The sequence below is a fragment of the Stegostoma tigrinum genome, chromosome 4 (assembly GCF_030684315.1).
Source record: "Stegostoma tigrinum isolate sSteTig4 chromosome 4, sSteTig4.hap1, whole genome shotgun sequence".
NCBI lineage: Eukaryota > Metazoa > Chordata > Chondrichthyes > Orectolobiformes > Stegostomatidae > Stegostoma > Stegostoma tigrinum.
Genome location: NC_081357.1, coordinates 44,539,102 through 44,560,075, shown reverse-complemented (window position 1 = coordinate 44,560,075; position 20,974 = coordinate 44,539,102). Strand labels below are relative to the sequence as shown.

General features: G+C 40.8%; 1 protein-coding gene across 4 annotated transcripts in view; it reads right to left on the bottom strand.

Annotated features, from left to right (window-relative positions):
• The window catches only part of LOC125452618 (uncharacterized), a 55,738-nt gene that overhangs the window by 13,601 nt on the left and 21,163 nt on the right, over positions 1-20,974 (bottom strand). For 3 of the 4 annotated variants that reach the window (XM_048531273.2, XM_048531270.2, XM_048531272.2), the window contains 3 exons: positions 11,977-12,102; positions 9,789-9,834; positions 931-1,064 (listed from right to left, as the gene is read on the bottom strand). In XM_048531273.2, the coding sequence (XP_048387230.1) occupies positions 931-1,064; positions 9,789-9,834; positions 11,977-12,102 (306 nt within the window). The remainder of the gene's footprint in view (positions 1-930; positions 1,065-9,788; positions 9,835-11,976; positions 12,103-20,974) is intronic. The other variant, XM_048531271.2, reaches the window with a different exon arrangement.

Here is a 20,974-nt window from a genome sequence, read left to right as displayed (position 1 = left end):
GTAGGTGTTTGTAACCCCAGCATAGACGCCTTTAGGATACTGCTAATTACTGTATTCCAATGGAGTTCATATCCATTATCCCTAATCTGTCTTCTGCCTCTAAATCAATCACCTAACTAAATAATAATTTGTCTTCAACTCCATGAGATTTAGTTTTATTAATTTGTCTCTTCTGGAATCTATAAATAGTACATTCAGAGATAGTTCACTGCCTACTACTTTAGGTATTTCCTTAAAAACTTTTACTACGTTGGTTTAAAATGAGTTACCCTTTACAACAGCATGTTGACTTTCTTGAATCAGCTCAAATTTTTCCTTCGCTTATTTGGTCTTTCCTCAATTGTAGATAAGGATAGGTAGAACACTTCTTTCACACTTATCAAGGTAAGTTGCAACTAAGGTGCAGAATGTTTTTCCGACCAGCAGCGATATTATGCACTCCCAAATCCAAACAACATAGTCAGATGCAGAATTAGCTTCCTCTGCCGGACTCATTTACTTGTCCGAACCCCAAGTCTAGAAATGTCAGTGTTACATTAATTTCCCCTTTTCTTTACACTTGAGGCAATTTTGCAAGTAGTCCTTAAAGGATGATCTCAAGCTGCACCCTGAGCCTTGAATCAGACTACTGCTGATTCTAATTGGCACTTTTGCCACTGAAATAGTGGGCTGTTCTTAGGCAAAGGTGGCAACTAGAGTGGGAGTGGGCCTCCAAGCAGCTTTCATCTTTTATTGTTTCTGGTTAACCTGATATGCTGGAGGCAAACCCAAAAAGTAAAGCTTACTTTATTGATAGCAAGGTACATCATATGCCTCTAGAAACCATTGTAATGCTAAGCTAAATACTTTACTTTGTTTACACTGAACTCCTACAACATATAAATCACTAAACAATTTGTCTAGGTTTTGAAAGAATCAAATATCTCCTACCGTGTTGGAATGATTCTCTGATAGAACACTGAGAACGGAAAGAGCTGCTTCATTCACGCTTTTGTTGGGGAACTTCAACAATTCATGTAACTGAGGCAAGAAGTTCATGGCCAGAATATCATCTTGAGTGTCTGCTGTAATAAGGAAAAAGATCACCAGCACATTCTAAAATACAATTCACAACAGTTCTCCTCATGCGAGAGCCACTCAGCAAAACAGAAGATTTAAACCCATTGGAAGAGGGGAATGAACTTGACTGCTTCCTATGAAGACTTTAATTCTGTCCTGAGTATGCTGTAATGTAGACTGGGCACCAGTGTTCTGACTTTAAACAAAATAGCAGAGGCGATGGATCAGGTTTGGTAAGATTCAATAAATGAAATGCCTAAAGATTAGTCATAACAGCAAGGTAGCCAGAAGAGAAAGAATGATCAGAATGCAGTACAAAGTTACAGAATGTACAAAACATTCAGTAATAGATAGGGTTAGCGATCACAAAAAATAGTAAAAAGACAGAACCAAAGACTCTGTATTTGAATGCACTAGGGACAAAACAGATAAATTGTCAGGAAAAGTAGCAATAAATTAGTATGATCTGTTAGCCCTTTCACAGACATGCCATGAAAATTAATATTCAAAGATTCATAACCTTTAAGAAGGACAGGAAGCTTGGAAAGGTAAAGGTCCTTAATTTTGGAAATCATGTTGTAAAATCATTTTAAGTAGAAATGAGAAAAAATGAAGAATCAGACATGGGAATAGTCACACTGTAGAATGGAGTATGTAGGGGAAAAGAAAGCATTGTTTTTATTCATTTGTGGGATACGGGCATCAGTGGCTGGCCAGCATTTATTGTCTGTCCCTAGTTGCCCTTGAGAAGATAGTGGTGAGTTGCCTTCTTGAACCATTGCATTTCATTTGTTGTAGGTTGACCCACAGTGGCCTGAAGAAGGGAATTCCAGGATGTTGGCCCAATGACAGTGAAGGAACAGAAATATATTTGCAAGTCAGGATGATGAATGCCTTGGAGTGGAATTTGCAGGTGATGGTGTTCCCATGTATCTGCTGCCCTGGTCCTCCTAGATGGAAGTGGTGATGGGTTTGGAAGGTGCTGTCTGAGGATCTTTGCTGAATTTCTGTGATGCATCTTGTAGATGGTACACAGTGCAGCTACTGAGCTTCCATGGTGAAGTGACTGAATATTTCTCCTTGCCTTGCTAATCAAGCAGGGTGCTTTATCCTGGATGGTGTCAAGTTTCTTGAGTGTTGCTAGAGGTGCACCCATCCAGGCAAATGGAGAGTATTCCATCACACTCCCGACTTGTGCTTTGTAAATCCTGGACAGGCTTTGGGAAGTCAGGTGGTGAGTAACTCAGTGTAATATTCCTAGCCTCTGTCCTGCTCTTGTACCAATATATTTATATGGCTAGTCCAGTTCAGTGTCTGGCCAATATCCCAGGATGTTTACAGTGGGAGATTCGATGATGGTAATGACATTGAATGCCAAGCAGTGGTGGTTAGATTGTCTTGGGGATGGTAATTGTCTAGCATTTGTATGGTCCAAATCTTACTTAACACTTTCAAGTCCATGCCTGAATATAGTCCAGGTCTTGCTGCATTGCAATATGAACCGTTTCAGTATCTGAGGAATCGTGTATGGTGCTGAACATTGTGCAATCATCAGCAAACAACCCCACTTCAGATCTTTTGCTGAAGAGAAGGTCATTGGTAAAGCAGCTGAAGATGATTGAGCTGAGGACACTACCCTGAGGAACTCTTGTAGAAATGCCCTCTAGCTGAAAGACTGACTTCCAACAACCACAACCATTTTCCTATGTGCCAGGTATGACTCTAACTAGCAGAGACTTTGCTCCCAATTGTCATTGTTTCCAGTTTTGCTCAAACTCCTTGATGCCACACTCTGTGAAATACAGAGTCTTTCCTTGAATCCAAATTAAAAAAATGAATGATATTATGATTGTTGAAACCTACAGGTGCCCAACTATTTCAGAACTCTAACACGTTACATCATGCTTTGTTGTTACGATGAGAAAAGGCTGACCTAAGAAGCTGCTACATGAATATCCAGTTTGCTGATGGTAAAAAGATAGGTAGGAAAGTAAGTAGTAAATAAGCTATAAATCATCTGCGTGAGACATGGTAGGTTAAGTGAGTGGGCAAAATAAAATTACAGATGGAGTATAATGCAGGAAAATCTGAACTTGTCCAGGAAATACAGAAAAGCAACATATTGTTTAGATGAAGTGAGTTGCAAAGCTCTTGAGGTAGGGTGGGATTAGGATGTCCTGGTACATGAATCACAAAACATTTGTGTGCAGGTACAGCAAGTTATTAGGAAGTCAAATATTTATTACAAGGGAATGGAATATAAAAACAAGGAAGGAGAATGTGTTAAAAGGAGGATGTAAAGCAGTTTCAGTAGAATTCAGACAGGGTTAGCAATTGGACAATAACATGGTAGATGGAATATAGTGTGGAAAAATGTGAGGTTATCAACTTTGGGAGGAGGAACAGATGTGCAAAGTATTTCTTAAATGATGAGGTTGGAAAGCAGTGATGCATAGATACCTTGGGATCTTTGTTGATGAGTCATGAAAGTCTAACATTCAGGTGCAGCAACCACCAGAAAGGTTAGTGGGATGTTAACAGTTATCATAAGAGCATTTTTGAATACAGGACTAATGACACGTTGCTTCAATTGTGAAGAAGCTTTGATTGACTGCATCTGTGTGCAATTTTAGTCTCTTTATCTCAGGAAAGATATTATTAACATTGAGTAAGTGCAACAAAGGCACACCAGACTTGATCCTGGGATGGAATTATTTCAGAAATAGTAGGAACTGCAGATACTGGAGAATCTGTGATAACAAGGTATAGAGCTGGATGAACACAGCAAGACAAGCAGCATCAGAGGAGCAGGCCCAAAACATCAGCCTTCCTGCTCCTCTGATGCTGCTTGTCTTGCTGTGTTCATCCAGCTCTACACCTTGATCCTGGGCTGGTGGGACTACTCTATTAAGAGAGTCTGGGCAAATTCAGCTTGCATTCTCTAGAGCGTCAAATAACAAGAGGTGATCTCATTCAAATTTACAAAATACTAATTGCATTGGATAGTGTAGATGCAGATGAGATGTTTTCTCCCTACAATCAGGGAGATAATTTAAAAATAAGGGGAATGCCACCTTGGTCTGAAATGAAGAGAAATCTTTTCACTCAGAGGGTTGTGAACTTGTGGAATTCTCTACTACAGAATAGTCTTTGAGTATGTTTTATTTAGAGTTTTCTGATAACAATTGGCATACAGTGTTATGGGGATGGAGAGTAAAAGGCATGGAAGTGTTTAATTAGTCATGATTTTGCTCAGTGAGCTAAATGGCCTAGTATACTCCTATGTGAGGTTACATCTGGAGTACTGCACACAGCTTTGATCTTTTTTCAGAAACGATATAAATGCATTAGAAACAATTCAGAGAAGGCTCACTGGGCTGACACCGGAATTGAGCAGGTTATCTCAGTAAGAACGCTGAGACAGTCTTGTTCTGATTCGTTAGTAGAATGGAGTGTCCTGTTATTGAACCTGCGGAACTGGTAGAAAGAACCAGGAAATGGCAGACGGGTTAAACAAATTTGCATCAGACTTTATTCCAAAGATACTACATAATGAAAGATTTAAAGGGGGAGGGTGAAGGAAACTGACACAATAACTATCATTGGAGGAAAAGTACTAGGGAAACTAATGGGGCTAAAAGCTGACCTGATAAGTTGCATCAGAAATTCAAAGGATGTGGCTGTTGAAATAATGGATAGTAATGGTCTAGCAATCATTGGATTCTTGGAAAGTCTGGAAAACTACCAATGTAACACTGCTGTTCAAAAAATGGAAACAAAAATAAATGAATAAAAGCCAGTTAGCGTGACTTCTGACATTGGGAAAATATTAAAGTCAACAAAAGATATAATAACAGAGCATTTAGAATCATATATTATGATCAAGCAGAGTCAAGTATGGCTTTGTGAAGTGGAAATCATTCTTGACAAGCTTATTATAGTTCTTTAAGAACATAACAAGCAGCCTAGATAAAGAGGATCCAGTGGGCATATTATGATTGGATTTGCAGAAAGCATTCAATAATGGGCTGCAAATCAGTTTACTTAATAGCATAACAGCCGATGGTATCATGGGTAGTATATTAAGGCATATAGTGGAAGACAGAGAGTTAAGATAAAGAGGACATTTTCAGAACAGCAAGCTGAAGTGCCACAGGGGTCAGGATTGGCACCAAAATTATTTATAGTATATACGAATGACTTGAATGAGGAAGTGAATGCGCTATCACCACATTTTCGAATTGCACAAAGATAGGTGGAAAGGCAAATAGTGAAGATGACAAAGGAGTGCACAGCGGAATGTAGACAGGTTAACTGAGAGGGTAAAAGCTTGGCAGATGGAATATAATGTGGGAAAATGTGAGATTAGGCACATTGGCATGAAGAATAGTAGAACTGAATGCTAATTAAATGGGGGAAATCTGCAGCACAGCAGGATTTGGGGTTCCCAGTGCACAAGGCCATATGAAGTGGGAATAGGAGTAAACCATTTAGCTCTGCAAGCCTGCTGTGTCATTCAATAGCTTCATGGCTGATCTGACATTCAACATGTCTACTTTCCTACCCTTTCCCTGTAACCCTTGGATCCCTTACTGATCAAGAATCTATCCATCTCAGCCTGAACTATACGTAAAGACTTTATACCACTGACTCTCTGTGGCAAGGAGTTTCAAAGACTCACAACCCTCTGAGAGAAGAAATTCCTCCTTATACCAGTCTTAAATTGGTACCCCTCTGAATAATGTGTTCGTTGGATATTTATCCCTTTTATGAATCCATGCTGATTCTGCGAGATTAGATTGTGATTTTTTAAATGTTCTATTATTACTTCCTTAATAATTAATTCCAAGACTTTTCTAACTATAAATGTCACTGACTCCAGATTTGCTCAAACTCCTTGATGCCACACTCTGTGAAATGCACAGATGTGAAGGGTTGTCACTCTCAGCTCACCTGTGAGAAAGGTATGGCGATGATCATCCGTGATTTTAATCTACATAGAAATTGAATGAGTCAGTTTGATAATGGTATTCTGAATAATGTGTTCGTTGGATCTTTATCCCTTTTATGAATCCATGCTGATTCTGTGAGATTAGACTGTGATTTTTTAAATGTTCAGTTATTACTTCCTTAATAATTAATTCCAAGACTTTTCCAACTATAAATGTTTGGGTAAGTGGCCTGTGGTAGTCTACTTTCTGCCTCCTTCCCTTTTGAATAGGGATGGAAAATATGTTTTTCAATCTTCTGGTACTTCTCCAGAATCCAACAGTTTTTGGAAAATTATGACCAATGGATTGACTTCTTCTGTAGCTACCTCTTTTAGGATCCTAGGATGCAAAGCTACGAGGGCCAGGGGACTTATCTGTTTTTAGCATTAGGATTAGTTTACCTAATACTACTTCCTTAGCAATTGTTCGTATTTAATTCCTCACCTATATTCTATTAATGGATTAATGGAATTTTAAAAGCATTTTCCAACCAAGAAGATTGACACAAAATATCTGTTTAACGCCTCTGCCACTTCCTTGTTCCCTAAAACCATGGGAACCATGAATTACAAAAGGCTAGCAGTCACTTCAGCACGTAAAAGGGAAAGAAAATGGAATATTTGCCTTTATTTCAATGGAATTGGAGTATAAAAACAGGGAGGCCCTGCAAAAACAATGCAAGGTATTAGTCACACTGCAGATACAATACTATAAACAGCTTTAGTCCCTATATAAGGAAAAATATATTGGTTTTAGAAATGGTCCACAGAAGATTTGCTAGGTTGATCCGGGGTATGGAGGGATTTTATTTGAGAACAAATTGAGTACATTGAGCCTATACTCTTGGTGTTAAGAAGACTGAGAGGAGACTTTGTTGAAAAAGGCAAGATTCAAGTTTTCGAGATTTGTAGCTCGGGTTGTGGATGGCATTGAGGTTGGTTGCAGATGCTTCATCACTCTACTAAGTAACATAGGGTGACAAAACATTTGTAACCAAACCCATCGGCTTGGTGAGCATGTGTACAACCTCGAAGGCAAGATTCTTTGGGGACTTGACACGGTAGATGTGGAGAGGTTGATTCCCCTTGTGGGACAGTCTACGAATAGATCTCATCAGATGACAGAACAGGTTTGATAGGCTGAATGGCCCACCTTGCTCCTATGCCTTGTAGTCTTATGATCATGAAACAAAGACAAATTGAGTGGCAATTGGAATAAAGAGACCACTCCTTGGGTACCAGGTGAGTGTCAATGCCAGAATAATGAATGCTCTGAAAGCAAAAACAGGAAAATCGAACTTCAAATCACTTTGTGGCACCAAAAAAATCAAAACGAGGGACAGAGTTTATGGTCCGAAACTGTTGAACTCAATCTTGAGCCCAGAAATCTGTAAAGTGCCTAATTAATGGAAGAAATAGTTCCTCAAGCTTAGCTTAAGCTTCACTGAAATATTACAGTAGGTCAAGGACAGAAATGTGAGTAACAAAGCAAACTGGTGAATTAAGATGTCAAGCAGCTGGGGAAGTATGGAGTAATCTATTTGAGGAGGGCAAAGAAAGCTAGGGAATACTTAATAAATGAGAATATACTAAGAAAATAAGGGGAAGAAAGAGGCCTTGGAGTGCAGGTCCACTGATCCTTGAACATGATAAGATGGGTAGATATGTTGATAAAGAGTACATACAATGCTTTATTTTATTGGATGAGGTATAAAATACAAAAGCGGGGATGAAATAATGGAACTCTATAACGTGTTGCTTATGCCACAACTAGAATCATTGTTCTGAGAGAATACAAAGGAGATTTACAAGAGCATTTCCAGGGTTTATAAATTGCAGTTATTTGGAAAGACTGGATGGGCTAACATTGGTTTCCATTGAAGAAGATGCTAAGGAGTGATTTAGCTGAGGTGTACAAAATTATGAGGGGCTTAGATAACTTACACCAGTGGAGAGCACAATTACTGGGGACATAGATGCAAAGTGATTGGTGGAAAGATTAGAGGGGAAATGAAGAGAAACCTTTTCACCTAGACTTTGATGGGTGCCTAGAGTTTACGATGTAGTTTGAGGTAGAAGCAGAAACCTTCAGCCCATGTATAAAGTACTTGGAAATGCATCAGAAGTTCTGTAACATGCCAGGGGCTAGAAGGTGGAATTAGAATGGGCTGCTAAATTCCCATTCCTTTTGGTTGATATAGAAGCAATGGGCTGAATGACTTCTTTCTCTGTGGTTATGTGCTTCCAAGCTCAGCGTCATGCTTAAGGAGCAAGCAGGGAAGTTCAACAAACCAGTTCATCTAGTCTGCAAGAGGAGATCCCATCAGAACCAGCAAAAAAAGTATTGTAAATAGAATGAAGTAGAAATAACTTGCTGCTTCACATAGAAGGGCTGTTTGGGGCCATAGAAGATGAAGAGAGAGAAAGGGTAGGTATTCAGTTCCTGCGATTGCATAAGAAGGTGCTATGGAAGGGGAAATAGATATTGGGGTGTTTGGAGAGGACCAATGTGTCACAGAGCAGTCTTCTGTCAAGGCACAGGTAGAGAAGGCAAGACGTGTTTGGTGGTGGAAATCGCCAAAGATAATCTTCTGAATGTGGAGACATGTTCAGCGGTAAGTGAGAACAAGGTTCAATAACTATCCATTAAAAATGGAACCTTATGAATGTCTTAAATGGCTGCCTGGTAAGTAATGAACTGATATATTGGCACATTCAGTAATTTTATTTTACCAATAGTATCATAATGCAAATGGAGTTTCTGCCTTATTTTTGTTTCATAAACTTGCTGATGTCTTTCATACACTAGTGAATATTAGCTTTTGCTGCTGAATGACCCAAGTGCTACCCCATCTGCAGTTGTAGTAAGCCTTACTTGTTGCTGTATGGACTGAAAATGATTTTTTTTTCCCAGTAATTTAACTCAAACACAGTAACTCTCAGATTTCTTATATATTGTTTCTGGAAATCCTTTCTCTTTTACTTCCCACTGGACTTTTCCTGTGGCCCCATTTAGTGAAGCTTCTGCAAGAGTTGTCAGTATTTTCAGGTGATCAGTGTATCAGGAGCAGCCAGCCCTGGACCCTCACTCATGGTAAAGTAAAAAGCCATTTTATGTTTTTACATTAAAAGCAGCTTTTAAGTAACGGTAAAGAATGTAAATTCCAGATATGGTCAAAGAACATGACATGTAGACATTTTTAATCATTGTGTTACTTGTGATTTTGACTTCTAATTTTGACACCCAAATTTTCAATTCCTTAAATATCTCAACGAACTTTTTTCACAGACTTTCACTTATGAAAGGAATTCTACCACCCGGTGCAAAACGGAAAGCTAAAGAACAAAGAAGTATCTGGGGAGCAGGGAGAGAGCAGAAATTAATATTATACCTGAGAAATGTTACCTCAGTAGCAGCATGGTCAATAAAAATATTTGGGAATTGGAACATCTTGTTCTCTCTGTTCAAAACCATAGCCCAAATTCATGGAACTAATCTAGGAAGTGATACAATTTCTTCAACTTCAAAGAGTAACTAACCAAAAGTCAAATTCAAATCTTGTGCATTGAACCATTCATATACAGTTTGATAGAAGTTTCTTACAATTAGACGTTTTGTGTAGAAATTAAGAACAAAACTGTACATACACCCAAATTTATGTGTGCAAAACGTTATCATGCATCCTAAAATCATATATCTCTTGAACATAGATACAAAATTAAGTTGCTATCCTCTTACCATTTAGAAATAAGTTCCGGAGGCAGTAGCATGCTTGACAGCAGACCTGATGAAAATTAAGAAATCTGATTAAGAAGAGTGAAGTTAATGAACTTTACAACAAATAAAATAGTTTTGTAATATTTTTGTGTATTTTTATATTTGTTGAAAAGTATTAAGTGCAGTAGAAGATAATATAAGAAGTTCTGAAGAAGGGCATTGACCCAAAATTTTGACTTTCCTGCTCCTCTAATACTGCCTGGCCTGCTGTGTTTTTCCACCTCCATACTGTGTTATCTCCGACTCCAGCATCCACAGTTCTTGCTATGTTGAAGGGTGTTCTGAATGGGGCCATATTTACATAATACTTACCACTAGTAGAAAATTGATTTTAAATTTCAGATGAATACCTCTGTTATATCAGGACAGTTCTAAATCATTTCAGAATATAAAAATCTTTCATCCTGACAGCTCAGTCTGGTGGTGTCTAGAAAGAGCAGTTGCCTCATAACAAGTCTGTTTGGCCCAATTTGGAGGGCAAGTGTGAGACCTGTTCTACCCTGGTGATCACTGCCTGCAGCAGAATGGGCATCTTCCACTTGACAAGCTGCCAGCGCTGGTATTTCATGGTCAACATGGGGAGGAGGACTCATTGGCTTTGGGTGAGGACATGATTGGGATCTGTTGTGATACCAAAACGTTGAATAGTCTGGAACACTGCCCGACAAAGGTTATAAAGAAATAACATATCTGAGTGTGCTCTACGTGTGGAAATGTAGTCCTGTATTTGCTGATGACCAGCCAGTTATTATTTCAGCAGAGCTAGGACTTGTGCATGGGGACGCCCACTTTCCAATTCCACGCCTAATCTCCAGCCCTCCTTCAGGAATCTGCCCTGTAACCCCGACTCACGGTGCAGACTTCATCTGCCTCTGCCACTATTGCCCCTAATCCCCCTTCTCAGATTCAAACCCCTTGCCCCCAAGCCAGGGCTAGATACCTGCCTTCCCTTGCCCTTCATCAGACTATATATCATTACTTGGCACCCTACCCATCTGGCACAATACCACCCCACCCACTATTCTGCTGGCAACATAATCCATAGCAGCCTAACCACATGGCACACTATCTCAATTGGTATCCTGCTGTAGGGATTGTAATGAGGTCAGCTAGGTGGATATCATAGAAAATGAGTTCCTTGATTAGGGACGTTAAGCTGGTCCAGTCAGGGCGCCCTGGCTGACAGATACAAACAGGAATGTCAGACATCCTGTTCACTCTGAGAGCTGGTTCTGAGGAAGCTGGATTAGTGTCAAGGACTCTCCAATAAAGAATGACTTGGTGATGAGATACTAGCCTCTGTGGAGTTATTTCATCTACCTCCCAATAACTTGGCATCCCATCTATCTAGCACGCTATCTATGACATCCTATCCACTTGACACTCTACTAACATGACAGCCTAACTTCACACATGGTCACTGGTTTGACAGCAGCTGTTAGATTTCAGTTGACTGCTGAGAAAAGATCTCCATCCAACAGTTTAGTGCTATGACAGAACAATCTGAATGTAAGCATGCCTCCCCATTTCTGAATCAGAATTTCCTCTCAGACATGCAGAGCTCTCTCCTTTCATGAGAAGGGGTGGAGTGGTCGTCTGCGTGAGATTGCCATGACTCAGAAAACCCAGCCCATTTGTTACAAGAAATGGGTAAATTAGGAAAGATGGGGTGAAAAACAAAAACCTTACCCATCTGATTTAGTGAGAGAGGTAGTAGGAACTGCAGATGCTGGACAATCCGAGATAACAAGGTGTAGAGCTAGATGAACACAGCAGGCCAAACAGTATCTTAGGAGCAGGAAAGCTACGTTTTGGGAGCCAGGCCTGAAATGTCAGCTTTCCTGCTCCTAAGATGCTGCTTGGCCTGCTGTGTTTATCCAGCTATACACCTTGTTACCATTTGATGTAGTGTTTTACCCGAAGCTATTCCTTTGTGTGAATGGAGCCCAAATGAACAGTTTACATGGATTTATAAACTAATGGAATTTTATCCAAGGCGAGAACATTAGGACATGTTAAGTTCCCAACAGCTACCCTCTCCCCCCAACACCCCCCAGCCCCCAATTTGTCATTGATTTGACATAAATTACAGTCATTCCATTTCGTTATGTAGTAATCATAAGAATAATGCATTGCTCAGAGATCTCACCTTTACCACAGTGGACGACATAAGAGCCTGTAACATTTTGAAGAGAATGCCATCACCTATTCGAAGCATACTTGGATGGTGCAGTGGGTTGGAAGCGATGTTGGTCAATGCAGAACAACTGTAATACTTTGACAGGAAAGAACTCGTGATTAATGGTGATTGGTAATAGTGATCTAGTAGATGAACACATTGTAGTTTGGCTGCCTCTTAGCGTTTTGAAAAAGCAGATGTGAACACAGAGGTAGCTTCCTGACTTTATCTATTGGGCACTCAGGAGAGCAGTACAAAGAGAGAAACTTCCAGACAGTAGAATAGGGTAAAATATGTGCATCATATATGTGGAGCAATGGTGGCATCATGGTAAACTCACTGGACTACTAATCCAGAGAGACAAGTCAATGGTCTGGGACCATAGGTTCGAATTCCACCACAGTAGCTGTGGATTGATTAGAAACTTAATTTAATAAATTACATAGTTAATAAAATTATCAATGAATAAATCTGAAGTAATGGTTGCAATGTTCATTTATGTATAAACTCATCTGATTCACTAATGGCCTTTAAGGTAAAAACAGATCTGTCATTATTGTCTGTCCCTATTAAGTTCAAGCAAAGTTAGGAAAGGGCAGTGCTGACATTGCCAGCAATGCCCACATCCCATGAAAGAACAAAGAAATAAAATACATACTGTTGCATAACATTTCATGAAATCTAAACAAACTATCGTTATAATCAATATAATAGTGGTGGCATGTATATGGAACTAGTTGTCAAAGGAAGTGGTAGAGGTGGGTACAATTACAACATTTAAAAGACATTTGGACAGGTTTGCGGATAATAAACGTTTAGAGGAATATGGGCCAAATGCAGGCAATTGGGACTAATTTAGTTTAGGAAACCTGGTCAGCATGGACAGGTTGGGCCAAAGGGTCTACTTCTGTCCTGTATGTCTCTATGATTCTGTGAGTCTATTCTATGATTCCAGTCCAGTTTACTGAAACAAGATTAATTGGTCCCACATATTCACTTTGCGTTTCCTACTGAGCAGGTTAAATATGTAAACAATGCATACTTTATTCACAAGTCATGTTTCCATATTAAAAATTCACTCATGGCACAGAGTTTATTGTAAGTCAGATATCATAGTTCAAGTCAAACAATGATAAGGAAACAACCTGCAGATTATCCCGTATTGTCCCCCAGTTGAATCAGTACTCCTCTATGTTAAACGTTATGGGTATGAGACATTTTCTGGGTTGGTCTCTTCAATCTCCTTCACTAAAAGCCTTGGTTGTTCTATCACTGATGAAACTCTTTGAATCACAATGAAGATGCCAGCTGGTAATTTGTGGCAAATGGGGAGAGAACTAACACAAGAGGAGAACTTACTTCACCACATTTCACCAATTTAACTGTCACAGATGAAATTATCCATGACAACATTGGTAGAATAATTCTTCACTATCTACAAGATGCACTTCAGGAAATTGCTTCTATATAGCACCTCCCAAACCTGTAGCCTCCACTATCTAGAAGGACAAGCGCTTCATGAGCATATACGTACCATCAGCTCTATCCTTCCCTTCAAGTCATGCATCATCCTGAGCTGAACTTACATCTCTGGATCAAAATCCTGGTCACCTGAATTGTGAATTTTGTACTGGGAGGCACAAACTTGTAAACAAGGAGCAGGAGTAGGCCAGGCAGCCCTTTGAGCCTGCTCTGCCATTTAAGAAGATCATAGCTGATCTGATTTTCTACATTCCCAAACAAGTAGATTCAATAACAATTCTCAAAGTCAATAACTCTCATTCAAGCAGTCTGTTTGATTGGCTCCACCATATCAGTCATTCACACCCTTCACCATTACACATAGTGAAAGCAATGTTGTGCTACCTACAAGGTGCACTGCAGTACTTCAGCAAAGTTCCTTTCAGTGTCTTTCAAATCCTTGATCTCTACTGTTTAGACGGACAAGGGAAGCAAATGCATGGTAAGATTTTCTGAAAATCACATAACATCCTCACTGTATTGCTATATTGGAACTATATTGCCTTTCCTCATGACCATAAGATATAGGAACAGAATTAGGTCATTCAGCTCACCAAGTCAGGTCTGCCATTTGATCATGGCTGATATATTTCCCAACCCCATTATCCTGTCTTCTTCCTGTACCCCTTGAACCCCTTACCAATCAAGACCAATCTATCCCTGTCTTAAATATACTGAATGATTTGGCCTCCACAGCCCTCTGTAGCATTGAGTTCCACAAATTAACCACCCTTTAACTCAGATTTACTCCTTCATTTTGAGGCTCTGCATTTGGGTCCTGGTCTCTTCTACTGCTGGAAACATCTTCCCAATGTCTACTCTATCCTGGCCTCTCAGTGTCCTGTAAATTTCCATGAGATCTCCCTCGTTCTTCTAAACTCTACCCAGAAGCCTTGACAATTCCTCATAAGCAAACCTTTCGTCCCCAGGATTATTCTTGCAAACCTTCTCTGCATCCTCTCCAGTGCCAGCACATCCTTCCTTCGATGTGGGACTCAAACTACTCACAATATTTCCAATGCTGTCTGACCAGAGACTTATACAGCCTCAGCAGTACATCTTTGCTCTTGTATTCTAGCCCTCTTGAAATGGATGCTAACATTGCATTTGCCTTCCTAAATGCCAACTGAAGCTGCACGGTAGCTAAAGAGAATCCTGAATTGGGATTCCCATGTCCCTTTGAACTTTAGATTTCTGAAGCCTTTCACCATTTAAAACGTCGTCTACACCTACCAAAGTGCATAACCTCACAATTTTCCACATTGTATTCCATCTGCCACGTCTTTGCCAATTTTCCTAGCCTGTCCGAGTCCCTCTTCAGCCTTTCAGCTTCCTCAACACTACCTGTCTCTCCATCTATCTTTGTCTCATCTGCAAACTTAGCAATAGTGCCCTCAGTTCCTTCATTCGGATGATTAATGTATAATATGAATAGCTGTGCTCCCAACGTTCACCCCAGCATTCTCCATTAGTCACAGGCTGCCATCCTGAAAAAGGCTTCTTCATCCCCACTCTCTGCCTTCTGCCAGTCAGTCCACCCTCCATCCATGCCGTTATCTTGCCCCTAAAACCACAGGCTCCTTTCTTATTTGGCAGCTTCCTATGTGGCACCTGGTCGAAGGCCTTTTCAAAATCCAAATAGATTACATCCACTGATTGTCTTTTGTCTAACTTCCTCATTACCTCCTCAAAGAATTCTAACAAGCATGGCCTTCCCTTTGATTCCCTCCAAATTACCCCAGAAATTCTGCCATTGCTGCTGCTATCTTCCCTGCTTCCCTCTCCTTCCAATTAACTCTGGCCAGTTCCTCCCTCATCTCTTTGTAGATACCTTTACTTTATTATAATACCATTGCATCTGATTACGCCTTCAGCCTTTCAAATTGTAGGGTGAACTCTATCATATTATGGTCACTGTCCTTCGCCTTTGTGTACCTTCACCTTGTGCTCCCTAATCAAATCTGCCTCATTACATATCACCAAATCCAGAACTGCCCATTCCCTAGTGAACTCCACCACAAGGTGTTCCAAATAAAATCTCATAGACATTCCACAAATTCCTTTTCTTGGGATGTGTCACCAACTTTATTTTCCCAGACCATTTGCATGTTGAACCTCTCACGCTGGTACACCAACACACATACACAGAGTTACGCATGATTCAAATGTAGCTTGTATCATTGCAACAACTCCATCCTTCCCCAGTACTGGTGCTAATGTCCCATGAATTCAAAATCATTTTCTCATACTAATCTTTGAGACACACCTTTACCTCTTTCATCTTGTTGACCCTGGACCTTATGGTTCAGGTAGTAATCTGGAAATTAATACTTTTTTGGTTCTGCTTGTTAATTTGGCCTTTACCAGCTCATATTCCCGTAGCAAATTTCTTTCCTCTCTCTACCTATGTTGTTGGTACCTAAATGGACCATGATAGCTTGATCCAACTTCCTCTAGAGCCTAGATGAGATATCCTGAACCTGGGCACCAGGGACTCTCAACCCTGGCCACAGAGAACAGTGCCTATTTCACTGACTACACTATGTCCAATTACAACTACATTCCTATTTTCTCCCTCCTCATGAATGTCTCATTTGTTCATTCTCGCTACAGCCCCTACTCTCATCCACACGCGGAGCAAGAATCTTGAACCTGTTAGACAAGGACAAAGGCTCCTTCAGCATTACCTCCTGGATTCATCTACTTGCCTCACTCATTGTCACACCCTCCTGTCCCTGGCCACTGATCAAATTCAAGGCACTTAATTTAAGGGGTTTAATTGCCTCCTGAAGCATAGTAGCAAGTAGCTCCCCACTACCCTGATGTGTTGTACCTTTGAAAGGTCAAACTCCAGTTCAACAACTCTAAGCTGGAGGTCTTTAACCAACCAGCACTTAGTAAGCTGTAAAAACAAAGCTGCTAGAAAAGCTCAGCAGTACTTAGTACTGCTGAGTTTTACTTAGTACGTAACTTGGTAAGCTGTGGTCGCTATGAGCCAGCCTTCACATCATGCAGTTACAACACATCGTCAGGCTCAGCATCCCTATTTTATTTACTTAGTTCTTAACTTGAAATTTTATAACATCCTAAATTTCTTTTAGTTTGTAACCTGTAAATATTACCCTATTTACTTTCAATCTGAAAGTAACCTATAATAGTCAGACTGGTAGCTATCGATGAATTTATGATTTACCTGTGATGTCACTCCTTTGTGTGGGGCTCCTGATCCTTGGCTTCAATTTATCCTGTAAAAACACCTTATAAACTATGAACCAATATAGCAAGCAAAGGCACCTCTTCTCCTCTGCACCAAATTTCCCTGCTGCCTCCAAAATCCCCAAACTGTATACTCACTCAGGTTGTGTCTTACTCTAGATGTGATCTCCCCTTCCTGACCATACAAAGCTTACCTCAATGTTGCTGGATTATAATCCTGGAACTTTTCCCCATGTACTGTTTGCTCAGATTCAAGACTGCATTGAGCAGCTCCTTAACAATCCTACTCTTGATCCCTATGCCCTTACCACTTACCACCTCATCTCTCATTTTCTTTCCGTGATTGCGTTGTCACCTGCCAAGTCTAAGCCTGCCTCTCTCATGAATCCATGTTTGAGCCAGGCTCGTCTGTTTTCCACGGCTGGAAATCACCCTCATCAAAATCACCAATGATATCCTAATGACTGGGGCCAGAGTGGTCCAAACATTCTCATTCTTTTTCCGTTGTCTTGAACACAACTAGGCATTCCATTCTCCTCCAAGGCACATCACTACCTCTGGAGTCCATTAAGAACATTCTTTGGCTTGTCTTATTTATCATCTGCCTCCTACTTCTTGGCTGATATTATTCCAAAGATACATTTCAAATTCTGTTGGCTTTTAAAAATAAATTATTTCATGGAATGTTGATGTTGCTGGTGGCAATTGTTCCCCATTCTTAACTATTCTTGAGAATGTAATGGTGACCTGCCTTCTTGAACCAATACAATCCAATCAGTGACTACATCCAGCTCCACCTCACCTTCACAGAAATATAGAATATAGGAACAGGAGTGGGCCATTCAGCCCTTTAAGCCTGCTTCACTATTCATAGAGTAATAGGATCATATAGCATGGAAATAGACCCTTCGGTCCAACTCATTTATGACAACCAGATATCCTAAATTGATCTAGTCGTATTTGCCAGCATTTGGTTCATATCCCTCTGAACCCTTCCTATTCATATACCTATCCAGGTGCCTTTTAAACGATGTAATTATACCAGCCTCCACCACTCCCTCTGGCAGTTTGTTCAATACACGCACCACCCTGTGCATGAAAACAATGCCCCTTAAGTTCCTTTTAAACTTTTCGCCTCTCACCTTAAACCTATACCTCTCGTTTTAGACTCCCCTAACCTGGGGAAAAGACCTTGGCTATTCACCATATCCACGCCCTCATGATTTTATAAATGTCTAGAAGGTCACCCTTCAGCCTCTGATGCTCCAGGCAATAAAGCCCCAGCCTATTCAAACTCTCCCTATAGCTCAAACCCTCCAATCCCAGCAACATCCTTGTAAATCTTTTCTGATTCCATTCAATATTCAACATGATCATGGCTGATTATCCAACACAATATCCCATTTCTGCTTCCTCCCTATAACCTTTAATCGCTCTAATTCTAATTTCTTCTTGAAAACATTAAATGTTTTGTTCTCAACCACCTTCTATGGCTCCTAAGCTGCTGCTTGGCCGGCTGTGTTCATCCAGCTCCACATCTTGTTATCGCAGATTCTCCAGCATCTGCAGTCCTATTATCTCTCACACATGACAGTCACCAGTTTTGCAGGAATCCTGAGGAATCTCCTGTAAATCCTTTTGTGTTGGTAACGTTACAATGAACAAGAGGGTATGTAGCCTGTTAGGGCTTCTGGAGAGTCTGCTCATCTTTCACATGGACTTAATCGGGTCCAACAGTGAAAATTATACTACAGTAGGCATTTTAACAGTGCATCGGAAGTGATGTTATTTACTATAATGTAGTACATGTGCCACCTCTGTGCCTCAGTACCTTTTCTTCTTCATATGCCTCTGACTATGTCTAAGTGAAAAGAGCTTGTTCTGTGGCTGGCTTAGGTGGCTATCTCCTGGTGCCTTTGTGTCCTAAGGTCCCAGAGCCTGTTCTCACTCTCCTCAGCTTGTACTTCTGTGGGTTTTGGGTTCCAGGCAGGAAAGAGCTGGAGGGGCTCCAAACCACTGGAGTGACCCAAGCAGACACTCCTGAGGTGTCTGAGGGTGCATACTGGCACCATTTGTCTCCCTGAGAGGAAAGTAAACCTGGAGTGAAGTCAAGGTCTCTTGTCCGCTTCTGCCTTGCCAATGATGCTCAACACCCATGGCTAAAGCAAAGGAGTGCAGGTTCTTTTTCGTATCTGGCAAACATTGTGTGGTTTTGTGCTGGACCTACATGGTGCTGGCTGATCAGTCTGTAAAGGCAGCCTCACATATGTTGGAGCCAGAGCAGTAGTGATAACATGTGTGGGCTCCTCCACCTTTCGTTCCAGCTTACCAACTGGGTCTGCCAAACTTGCCTGACTTTCTTGTGAAATTTGACAAAATCACTAATGGCTGAGAACAGGGGTGTGCCCTCTGGCTAAGCAGGTGCCTGGTCTCCAGGGGTTCTCTGAGTGTCATAGTCTTTTGGCCATTTCTCCTTCCACTGGCTATGGCTACATGTCAGTGATATGTTCACCAGATTGTGCTCCTGAATCTAAACTCAACAGTATACCCGCTGAGGTGCAAGTTTCTGAGCTGATGGAGGCTGCCACTGACCACCCTGTAGGTGTATCCTCTGAGTAGTCAGTCCATTCCACCTTAGAGGTGAAGGTGATACCTGAAGGGCTCTAAGCTCTTCTTAACAGTGGTTCCCCAAGAGCCTAGAAAGGAGAAGAGAGGGAATGAATTGTAGAACATGGGTCAAAACTGAATGGATAAGAATGAGTTTGCACTTGTGATAATGGGAGAGCAGCACAGCACATTACAATGAAGTTCAGTGAGTTGTTGCCTAGTGATGTCTCCCCACCCTCACATAGTCCTCCTTTTCCTTGGTAAAGCCAGAATTTCCTCCTCAGTGAGGAGCCTGATATCTGTCATCACAAGCCTCTGCATCTCCCCGTCATCGCTAAAATTCTTAGCCCAGTTTATCCTGCAGTGCAACATAGAGTGAGACTGACAATGCTGAAAGAGGATACAAGAGCAATTGGTGATCATGTGTGAGCTGGAGGAAGTTGCGCAGAGGGCAAGACGGTTAGTAGCTTTAGAGGATGAGGTGGGTGAGAGCCAGAATGAACATGGTGCATTCAGTAATGAGGGTTGGTGAGATGGGTGTGCAGTGACAGTAATAGAATGAGTGATTACTGTGCAGTTGAGGTAGCAAACAGAAAATACTGGACGTTACCACTGCAGAGCATGGGAGATAAATTACTTTCTCTCTACGCTACTGGATATCCTTTCCAACTCGGGACACAGCACTGATTCAACCTGCAATTTCTAATTAGGCTGGCAGGGTCTGTTGATATTTTCCTTCCGCAGTTTTCAAACTAAAGTTCTGGCTAACTCTCCACTGCGCTGTCCACCCACAACAACAGATCCTGGTCTTGGAAGCAGGAGCTACATTCCCCTTCCTCTGCAACATTTTCTGTGGCATGGGACTTGTTCCTGGCTTACAACATCCGTAGTGGAATGCAGCTGGGTTTTTAATGTGAAACCAAAGAGAGATGGTCCCAGCAGTGGCAAGCTCTTCCACCTCTCTTGTCAGTGATTTTCCCAGAAACACAGTCCACCACCACAGCTGCAGAATCAATGAGGTGGAAAGTAGAAAATTATGAGAGAAAATTCTCTCTGAGCCATGGAACTCACTCATCGCCACATCTTAATTGCAAATGGGAAAATTCCACTGCATCTATGTTCTATGTTCTATATGCTCTCCCTCCTAAAAACATTTTACCTACATCTCTGAAAGTATTTACCACTTCAGTCTCCACCTCAGTCCATCTGTTGCTGCAAACTGCAGCTGTAACTTCGCTACCCAAGATGTAACTGTTTGGATCCTTTCGCGATTGGACCTGTCTGGCAAAACCCCAATTTTAAAATATTCATTCCATATTCACAATTCCTTAGAATGCGATACCGACACCAAAGGGAACTGAGGATAAGACAAAATCTAATAAAATTTGCAAGAAAAGTAAAAAAAAAAGCCTTGGATCTCATTTTGTAGATGCATAGAATCTTAATTAGGCCACAGGAAAGGTATAGAGTAAAGTTCTAACTCCATATTGTGAAAAGAACAATGTGTATAATGGTTAATTCTAGGAAAGGTAAAAAAAACTATATTGAAGAGGAAGTTTAGTAAGCACTTAAGGGAGCAAACAATGGAAGGTTATGTTGGTGGATCTAAATGAAAGCAAAGTGA